General features: G+C 57.7%; 1 protein-coding gene across 8 annotated transcripts; it reads left to right on the forward strand.

Annotated features, from left to right (window-relative positions):
• Positions 1–237: 237 nt before the first annotated feature.
• REPIN1 (replication initiator 1) lies at positions 238–6,981 on the forward strand. Of its 8 annotated transcripts, none has more exons than XM_045198731.3 (3): positions 238–369; positions 2,733–2,930; positions 4,290–6,981. In XM_045198731.3, exons 2-3 carry the CDS (start codon positions 2,774–2,776, stop codon positions 5,990–5,992), a joined length of 1,860 nt encoding a protein of 619 aa, XP_045054666.2. In that variant the 5' UTR covers positions 238–369; positions 2,733–2,773; the 3' UTR covers positions 5,993–6,981. The 8 variants fall into 8 exon arrangements, with proteins under 8 accessions (XP_045054666.2, XP_045054669.2, XP_045054667.2 ...); XM_045198734.3 differs by having other exon boundaries at positions 2,804–2,930; XM_045198732.2 differs by lacking the exon at positions 238–369 and adding an exon at positions 1,500–1,617.
• Positions 6,982–10,490: the final 3,509 nt, after the last annotated feature.

The following is a 10,490-nucleotide window of genomic DNA, read 5'->3' on the forward strand; positions in this document are numbered from 1 at the left end:
GTGTTGTGCCTTTAAGGATATTTTTAGAACTGCAGCAGTCGGAGCAGCTGATCTTTTCCTGAAGAGTTTCCACATGACCTAGCGAGACTGCTCTCACCTGAGATGCTAGCCTTGGGCAGTGGGGCCTTGCTCCCTCCGGGTGAACCTTGGCTGCTGTCTCCCCAGGTCCCGGTGCCGAGAGAGAGAGCTCCTGGGATGGCAGTGACTGTGCCAGTGTGAGTCCCTCCCAGCAGACGTGGCCTCCATCGCTGCGAGCGTGGTGTGTGCTTTCTGCCTCCTTCCCACACGGCCCACAAACACTTGGAAGAAGCTCGGTGAGTTTCCAGCCCCATCTTCAGGATGCTGTCTGCAGCAGGAGTTCACAATCAAGTAAGTTCCATGAGGGTGAAGTTTTCCTGTCTCTGCTCCCTAGTCTCCTCCAGCTTTTCAACAGCCGTCCACTCATAAACTGCCAACAAGCATTTGGTTTAGCTTCGTATTAAATACTAGCTGAAGGGGTAGTGCTATTGCGAAACCAGGGGGATAAGGCATCCTGGAAAAACAGCAGGGACCATTTCTGCCTGGCTCGTCATCAGCCAGCACCTGGCACAGCGGCAGAGGGCGGACACCAATTAAATATTTGCTGGGTGGATGAGTGGGGCCTGGGATGGTCTATCTGCAAGAGGTGGATGGAGCTTTTTCCCTCTTGCAGATAACCGGCTGCTGCTAGACAGTATGTGGGCGTCTTCATAGAGGGTTTCTGGAGATAGGAAAGATGACGTTATAATGATACAGAAAGAGAGAAACATGTTGAGCAATTTATTTATACATTTATGCTGCCGTCAACAATCACGTTATAAAAGAATATCTAAAAAATGGGGGAAAGTTCACAGTAGTGGTAAGTGAAAAGGGAAGAATACACCTCTGCAAGGTACTACATCCCATTTATGTCCACTGTGCACAGATACGGTCCACTGTGCACAGATACGCGCAGAAGAAACAGTGGAGGACACTTACCGAAATGTTAAATGTAATTCATTCTAGGAGGGAAGAGTATGACAGATTTTATATTCTATTTCCTACTGTTGGAATAGATTTTGAAAATGTTTCTAAAATATTTGTATAATTAAAAAATGGCCTTTGCTGGAAAGCATAAAAGCACATGAAACTGTACTCTCCTGGAAGCCCAGGAAGTGTTCCATTTGGAAAACTAAGGGCCACCTGCTAACCGGTGAGTCACCTGCGCAGGCTCACACCTGCCTCCGCACTGGCCAACCGGAGGTGGAGCGTTTTCAAGAGAAATGGCCCCGAGCAAGAACGGCCCCACACCCCGCAGCCACAGACGCCAGAACTCCAATCTTGGCTAATTTCTGGAATAGAGGGCATTCCCTTTTCAAAGTTCACGTAATGGGGCCTTTCTGTCTCCACTTTTGAACAAATCAGAAGCCAGACTCTCGGGGCAGACCCGCCTCCCCCGGCCCGCGAATGTCAGCGCTGCTCAGATCCCCGGGTACTGAAATTCCGCGGCGCGGCCAAGGTCAAGGTGGCCGGAGAGTGGGGGGGCGCGGCCCAGGGGCAGGAGCGTCCTGTCCGGAGGCTCAGGCAAGCCTGGAGCCTTTAGAGAGCCCAAGAGGCCGGGTATGGCTGAGTGACAAGCCTGGCCACGCGGTCGCCCAGGGACGCCCGTCCTCCATAGGGACAAAGGGTCGGGAAACTTGAGCCGGGCCTGTCCCGGAAGAGCCGGGCTGTGGTCGCCATGGCAACAGAGTCGGGCTCTCGGCGGTTTCCAACAGCCCGGCCCAAGAGGAGGCTTTAGGGGTGGCGAGGGACCCCGCTCTGCCGGCTCCACTGCCCGGCCCACCCCGCCCTCCGGCCGTGGCTGCAGGCCGGAGCCCAGGACTGACCCTCAGCAGCTCCTGTAGTCACGTGGCGCTGGGAACCGGCGGGGGGGCTGGGCACAGGCCTGGCAGTGGTGAACTCGAACCTGCTGCTGTCGCCGTGGTGGGGTGGGGAGCTCGGCCGCTGGCACCAGCTTTGCGGCCTCATGGACGCGCGAAGCGCCTCCGCGCGCCCCGCCAGAGAGGTTCGTCCCGGGAGGGCGCGGGGTTCCACGCGGGCCCGTGGCAGGGGCGGCCCTACCTGCCGGGCGCGTGACCGTGTGCTCACTGTGTGGGGGGCACATGCCGATCGAAGTAGGGGGCGAGCCCGCGCACCTGCGCACAGGCTCCGCGAGGTGCGCTCTGCGCTGGGACCTGAAAGGGTCCACTCTGGTAGCGCGGAGCAGTGCGTCGGAGAACTGGGAGGGCATATGGGCACGAATACAAAAGGGTGTTGGGGGTTCTCCACGCCCCTTTGCCATCCAGGAAGCAAGGGGCTTCAGACCCAGTCCTGGTCACACTAGCTCGCCTGCCCAGCCCCCTGGGAAACGGGCGTGGAATTCCCGTTGGGAGGAGGGTGGGGGGAGGGGAGCCAGCAGGGATTCCAGAGTTGCTGCCATAGTCCGGCTTTTGGCCATCAGCGTGGAGAATTTGTGCTACGACCTTACCAGTGGAGGAAGTGACTCCCAAACGCAGATGGGTGCTTTCTTGGCGCCGGGGACGCATTCATTTATTAATGCACTGTCCATTAAGGTCACTCTGCCGGCCGGGTGTGGGGCAGGGATGGGGGAGGGGGACGTGGCTGGCGAGGACACAAAGATGACTGCCCTGGAGGAGCGCAGAGCCTCACGCTTGTTTTCTCTCCCCTCCCCGCAGGTAAGGCTGGCCTCTCTGCAGCCGGAGGCCTGAGCTCTGCCATGGGGGTAGGGGTGTCTTTACTCCTGCAGTTTTCTCTGACATCTGGGGGCTACCAGAGTTTGGGCCGGAGCAGGCGGGACAGCCGCAGAAGTATCCCCAGGAGCGTCCCCAGCAGAAGCTGGAAAAAGCCTCGTCTCCAGCTCCACAGTCTCCAGGGTAGAGTCTGACCTTCTTTGTTGGGTTCCCACAGCCTTGGTGCTCAGGCCTCCCTCCAGTGGAAGGCAGGCAGGAGCCTGTGGGGGAAGGATCCCATTCTCAAATCCTGGAGCCTTCCCCACGCTCAGTCTGGCTGTTGGGAGTGAGTCATGTCTGTGCGCCTCGGAGGAGTGCGGACTCTAGGGAATTTAGAGGATGTGTCTGGAGCTTTTGAGAAGGGAGTGAGGGTCCCTTAGGAGTTTAACCGTCCCCCCACCCCCTGCCACTTTAGTGGGCTTAGGAGGCTCCCCTGCAGAAATCTGGGCTCCCTGGAGCTTTGGAGTTGCAGAATGTGGGGCAGCCCCTGGCAGGGTTGGGGCAGGACTAGGCAGGGGACAGAGACATAATCTATTCTTCCTCCCCCTCCCTTGCCTCAATAATCCCTTTCACCCTGAGGGAGGTAGCACCAGGGCCCTGGGCCCCAAGGGCAGCAGCTGTGCTGTTCCTTGGATTCAGGAAAACTTTCCTTCCCGCAATGTCCTAATAGTGTGTGTGGGTGGGTGGAGGTGGGCAGGCAAGCAGAATGTGGGCACAGTCTGGACAGGCAGTGGCCTGGCCTTGTTCTGGGAGGAGCAGCCAGCTCCCGCACTGTTCCCAGTGGGGCTGTTCTCACTGGCTCTTGTGGCTTTACCTTGAGAGACAGAAAGAGATAGGGAGGCCGAAAGAGCCTCCTGTGCCGCATTTAGTGCCAGAGAGAAGATAATAGGAATGGAAGGTTATAGAAGTTTCTGTGAGAGCTTTACAAACCCAGTTGTTTCAGAGGAAGGATCACTGGCCTGGGAGTTGAGAATAGTTCCCTAGTCCTGGTTCTGCTGTTGGTTTACTATGTCCCCCCCCCCCCGGGGGTGGGGGTGCCCATCACCTTTGATGCCTCATGGTGGCTTCATCTGTCAGTCAGGGTAATGTTTGCTCACCCAGCCTCCCAGTTTGCCGTGAAACTCAGGTGTGGTGACAGGAAACAGTAGGGGCAGGGGAGGGCAGCAGGGCTGCGCTTGGGAGAAGCAGGAAGCTCCCCAGGGAGACGTGATATGTTTTCTGGTGAGGCAGGAATGTTTATGCAATCAACACCGGAGTGCTTGCTCCACGCCAGAAGTATGGCGGCCGTGGGGGGGTTCCGGGAAGCGTCACGGTCAGTAAGACTCATGGCAAATGCACTTGAAATGTATGTTCAGGAGCCCAAGGTTGAATTAGTATAGAAGAGTAGCCTAGACTCAAGGGCTCTAGGAGTCCAGAGGGGCGAGTGCCCTCGGGCCGGGGGTGGCGGGAGGACCGGGGCAGGGCGAGTGGGCCTCTAGTGTGACTGTGCTTTTCCACCCGCAGCAGAGGAAGGACCGATGCTGGAACGTCGCTGCCGGGGCCCAGCCCGGCCCCAGCTCCTTTCTGGGCCCTCCCAGGAGTCGCCCCAGACCCTGGAGAAGGAGCCCCGCGGGCTGAGGTTACAAGGCACCTCAGTGGCCCAGCCAGGCAGCCAAGCTCCAGGTCGGGTCCATCGCTGTGCCCACTGTCAGAGGCACTTCCCAGGCTGGGTGGCCCTGTGGCTTCACGCCCGGCACTGCCAGGCCCGGCTGCCCCTGGCCTGCCCAGAATGCAGCTGTCGCTTCCGACATGCCCCCTTCTTGGCCCTGCACTGCCAGGTGCATGCCGCTGCCACCCCAGACCTGGGCTTTGCCTGCCACCTCTGTGGGCAGAGCTTCCGAGGCTGGGTGGCCCTCGTTCTGCATCTGCGGGCCCACTCGGCTGCCAAGCGGCCCATTGCTTGCCCTGAGTGTGAGAGACGCTTCTGGCGACGAAAGCAGCTTCGAGTGCATGTGCGGCGGTGCCACCCCCCTGCCCCTGAGGCCCGGCCCTTCATATGCGGCAACTGCGGCCGGAGCTTTGCCCAGTGGGACCAGCTGGTTGCGCACAAGCGGGTTCACGTGGCTGAGGCCCTGGAGGAGGCAGCAGCCAAGGCGCTTGGGCCTCGGCCCAGGGGCCGCCCGGCAGTGACCGCGCCCCGGCCCGGTGGCGATGCCGTGGACCGGCCCTTCCAGTGTGCCTGCTGTGGCAAACGCTTCCGGCACAAACCCAACCTCATCGCCCACCGCCGCGTGCACACAGGCGAGCGGCCCCACCAGTGCCCCGAGTGCGGGAAGCGCTTCACCAACAAGCCCTACCTGACCTCACACCGGCGCATCCACACTGGCGAGAAGCCCTACCCGTGCACTGAGTGCGGGCGCCGCTTCCGCCACAAACCCAACCTCCTGTCTCACAGCAAGATTCACAAGCGATCCGAAGGGTCTGCCCAGGGGGCCCCTGGCTCGGGGAGCCCCCAGCTTTCAGTGGGGCTCCCGGAGCCCTTGGCAGAGCCCACCCCAGAGGCCCCACTGAGATCTGCCCAGGAGCCTTCCACTGAGCCTCTGCCAGAGGGTCCCCAGAACCAGGGGGACGCCCCCCCATCTCTCTACAGCTGTGAGGACTGTGGCAGGAGCTTCCGGCTGGAGCGCTTCCTGCGGGCGCACCAGCGGCAGCACACAGGGGAGCGGCCCTTCGCCTGCCCTGAGTGTGGGAAGAACTTCACCAAGAAGACCCACCTGGTGGCCCACTCACGGGTCCACTCAGGGGAGCGGCCCTTTGCCTGCGAGGAGTGCGGGCGCCGCTTCTCCCAGGGCAGCCACCTGGCAGCCCACCGGCGTGACCACGCGCCTGAGCGGCCCTTCGTCTGCCCGGACTGTGGCAAGGCTTTCCGCCACAAGCCCTACCTGGCCGCCCACCGGCGCATCCACACTGGCGAGAAGCCCTACGTCTGCCCCGACTGCGGCAAAGCTTTCAGCCAGAAGTCCAACCTGGTGTCCCACCGGCGCATCCACACCGGCGAGCGCCCCTACACCTGCCCCGACTGTGACAGGAGCTTCAGCCAGAAGTCCAACCTCATCACCCACCGCAAGAGCCACATCAGGGACGGCGCCTTCTGTTGTGCCATCTGTGGCCAAACCTTTGACGATGAGGAGAAGCTCCTGACCCATCAGAAGAAGCATGATGTCTGAGAGCAGGGGCATAGTTCAGCGGGAGTGGGGTGGTGGGGCCCTGGCCCGTGCTGCTGCCCACGAAGCAGGGACTGGGCAGGTGGGGAGTGAGCAGTCCCTGTGAGAAATGGGGGACTGCTGCAGACTGCGGGGACCCAGCCTCAAGCTGGTGGTGGCCAAGGTTCCCTCCTCACTGTCCCGTGCCCTGGAAAAGTAGCAATAGCACCTGCACCTACCCCTAGTGTCTGTCCTCCGCTGGAGGGGTCACCAGTGGACAGATGACCCCTTTCTGGTGGTAACGCCTTAACGTCCCTGTCCATCGTGAGCTCGCTCCTTCAGCTCGGTTATGGAAGCAGGTGTGGTACAGTCCTCAGTGAAGAGCACTCAGGAGGCAAAACGAACCAGTGGGGACACCCGGGGGAACCTGCTGGCTGAGTTCAGCAGCCCTGGGGGTGAAGCTGAGCAACTCTTGAGCTGTCCCAGCCTGGCCCCTGCACTGGCACCCAGACCCAGAGATACCTGTCTGTTGTGTGGCTTCCTCTTCCTCCCTGAAATCAGCCCCAGGGAGAGGGGGTTCCCCACCTGTCCAACTTGCTTCATCCACCTCCTCCCTGCTTAGAGCATCGCCTGGCTGTCCGCAGCCCCCTGTCTAGGCCTTTGTCTGAACATCCCACCCTCCTCACACTTCCCAGACCCCACGTGGTGGCAGGGACTACCCACAGATGACGGGGGTCAGCTGCCGGAAAGGGAGGGGTGAGTTTCCCTTTCAACATTTATAGTGTCGGGATGCCCAGCCTCCGCCTGAACACGTAGGTGACAGGGAGTCCCCACCTCCTGAGGCCCTGGTTCTATTGTAGGACAGTTCTAATTGTTAGAGGTTCTTCCTTATAATGAATGAAATCTGCTTTCCTATAATTTCTACCTATTGGGCCTTGTTCTGTTTTCTGGGACTAAACAGAACCACCACTTACCCTTCTTTTCAAACTAGAGAATAAAGATTTGGTTTTAGAGCTGGTGGCTGAGATGTGTTCCTTTCTCCCAGGGAGTGGGGCGCTGCAGGGAGGAGAAGCACTGTCCTCTCCGAGGAAGGGGGCACTGTGCAGGGTGGGGGACTTGGTAACAGGCCATGTGCCCCAACTGGAGCCCTCTGTCCCTGCTTCCAGTCCTTCCTCAGGCAAGGCCAGGCATGACCAGCAAGTGGGGCAGGTTCTCCATGGATTCAGCCTTCTGTGCTGTCAAGTCAGGGGAGAAGTTCTGATTTGATTCTGTCTTGCAGTGCCCGCCTGGCTGGGCTGTGTACAGTCCCCACACCTCTGACCGGACGCTTCCCGCACTGTTGTCTCATACTAACGGGAGGCCTATTTTTGACAGGTATCCATAGGCCCTTTTCTTGCCAGTCTGAGTAATTTCTGAAGAGGTCACCCACACCTGGCACGGTCTGGTGCACAAAAATAAGCCACAAATTGTTTGGGAGGCACCTTGCAAAGAAATTTTCCTAAATTATCTTGCGTAACCCTTGTGCGGCAGGCACTCTTCTTTTACAGGTGAACGCATTTGCTCAAGGTCACGTGACTGGTAACTGCCCGAGGTCTGTCTGACTCCTGGAACCTGTGCTTTTGACCTCTGCTGTGGAGTGCCCTGCTGCTTTTGGTGAAGATAAGTATTCAGTGCCTCCTGAGTTTTATGCTGGGGTGGGAACTGGGGGATTACAAAGATAAGCCCCAATCCTTTCCCTTGGGAGGCCTAAGTCTGGGGTGGACATATGTGAGTACATAAATAACGAGAGAGAGGGGGATGGGGATGCATGGGGGCTCCAAGTGTGCAGGAAGGAAGCAGGCAGCTTCAAAGCTCCATATTGGCTTATGGGGTTATGGGCCATGTGAAACTGGTGCAGTTGACGGCACATTCGCTTTCAGAGCCTGGGGGCCTTGTGTCAAGAAAGCCTTGCTTAAACGAGTCTAAGGGAGCCAGCTGGGGGCTTCAGGGGAAGGGGGCAGTGCTTTATGGGGGCTGGGGGACATCAGGAAAGTAGGTTGATGTTGGGGTGATGGTCAGGGAGCAGGAGACAGGTCCTCAGGCATCTAGGGTTACTATTGGGGGTGGGCGTTGGGGAACATGGTGAGGGAGAGGGAACCTGACCCAGGTCCTGTTTGAAAAACCACCTTGGAAGGACATGCCAGGTGGTGGGGAAGGCAGGTGTGGAGCGTGCTGTAGTGCTACGCTGCCCGCTGCTTTTGGGTAGAGATGATGGGGAGAGGGCTGAGGGTCAGAGAAAGCCGCAGAAGAGTGAAATAGCTCATGGTTTCCGAGTCCCACAGGGGGTCTAGGGGGTCCCAGCCCTCGCTCAGCACGGCTCCAGCAGACTTGGAGGAGTAACTGCTGGGGCCGGATGGGTCAGCGCCCTGCTGACAGGAGCTGCCCCTCTGTTCTGAAGAGCCCTGGGCTTTGTTCTTTTTTCTTCTACAATTACAGAAGTATTAAATAATCTTGTCAAAATTAAACGATGCAGGCCGCCCCGGCCGGGTGGCTCAGTTGGCTGGAGCGTTGTCCTGTGCACCAAAAGGTTGCAGGTTCTCTCTCTGGTCAGGGCACATACCTAAGTTGTGGGTTCGATACCCGGTTGGAGTGTGTGCAGGATGCAACTGATCAATGTTTCTCTCTCAGGTTGATGTTTTTCTCTCTCTCCCTTCCTCTCTGTCCAAAAATCAATAAAAACATATCCTTGGATGAGGATAAAAAAAAGCAGATATACTTTTTTTTGTTTGTTTGAGAGTGGGGAAGAGAGGGAGAAAGAAAGGGAGAGAACCATTGATGTGAGAGAGAAACATTGATTGGGTGCCTCTCATATACTCCCTGACTGGGGACCGAACCCACAACCCAGGAATGTGCCCCAGCCAGTGACCCTTTGCCTTGTTGAATGATGCCCAACTGAGCCACAACGGTCAGGGCTCAGATGTATTTTTTAATGTGGAAGTCCTTCATTTTTCCCCTTCCCCTCTGCATATGTTTCTCTTTACTCCATGTAGGGAATTGGGGGGGGGGTTCCAGAAATGTTTTCTGTGCATTTGCAGATACACATATATAGCCTCCCCCTTTTTTACTTTATGGAAATAGGATCCCATCTAGGCTTCATTCTTCCTACCCTTGAGATAACCTTGGTTGTGAAATGGCAATCTGGAGAAAGCCTTTCACTCCGTAGAGGAAGAAACAGGTCCGGAGAGTGACAGTGACTTTCCCACTTGAAGCCAGTGGCAGATCTGGGACTAGAACGCAAACCCACCAACTTTGGCTAGGTGCTCTAGAAAAATAAGAGATGAATGAGACTTTAAAGAGTTGATGGCTTAGGGGTGCCTGGCTTCTGTGTAGGGTGCTTTTACAAAAGCTTCATAGACAAAAGAACCAATTAGCGTTCCGCTAAAATCCAGTAAGCTATGTGTAACTCTTACAGATGAACAAGTCAAAGTCCAGAGACAGCCAGGAACTTTGTAAAAAGTGCACACCGTGTGTGTGGTCAAACTGCTAGAATCTCGGTTACCAATTTCTATTGTGTGAAGAGGCTAAACAGCAGCTGGGCCCGTGGCAAATGCTTCCTAGGCAGCTGCGGACATTAATTAGGATAGGGTCCACCGGCTGAACAGTAAGGTTTGTAGGCGGTCTCTCAGAGAGCTCAGCTTCTGTTTGTATGAACTGCCTGTCCCAAAGGCGGTTTCTAAGCAGCTGCAGGGAGCATCCTGCCAGTGGGAGTTGACGTAGCTGGCTCCCTTTGAGGTGGTAGTGTGAGGAATTTTGTTGACACAAAGGAACACTTCCCTCCAATCAGGGTCAGTTAGAAGAGAAAATTGTTCCTGAAGGTTTCTGGGAAGAGAAGCCCCTCCTTGGCCATCTGGACCTTGCCTCTGAATCAGCAGTGACACGCGATTTAGGAGACACGTAACCTCCAGCCAGATCGCTGTTTCCCCCACGAGAAGGCAAGGGTTGGGTTGAATGATGTCTGAATCTCAGAGAGACCCTGGGGTCCCTTGTCACGCGCCCACGACGTGCAGGGCCATGCGGGTGCAGAGGGCGATTTCTCTCCTGTCACACGAGCCACGGACATCTCACTCGAACACCTGGTGTGCCCTAGTGCTAAACACCACCGTGACGTCACATGTACACTTGAGTGAGCATCGGAGCGGGGTTCCTGCATCTTTCCCCGGATCCTGGCACCAGCAGGCGTGGGACGGGCTAGAAGGGTTGCAGAGCGCGGGTCTGCGGAGTCGGGGCCAGGAGGCAGAGCCTGGTGGAGGTGTGCCTGGGCTCGTCTCCGCTTCTCCTACCCTTGAATCCCGGGACCGGGTTCGGCGCCCTGCGGCCAACGCATTAACAGCACGCTGGGCCTCGCGAGGCCCAGTGGGAGGCGAGGTCAGCCCGCCTACCCCGGCTATTGGCTCTGGAGAACAAAGGGGGCCGCCCCGAGGGCTTCTTCAATAGGGCCTGGCTGGTCATCTGAGCGGCGCAGCCAATCAAGTGGTGGGGCGGC

Source organism: Desmodus rotundus, chromosome 6, assembly GCF_022682495.2.
Source record: "Desmodus rotundus isolate HL8 chromosome 6, HLdesRot8A.1, whole genome shotgun sequence".
Lineage (NCBI taxonomy): Eukaryota > Metazoa > Chordata > Mammalia > Chiroptera > Phyllostomidae > Desmodus > Desmodus rotundus.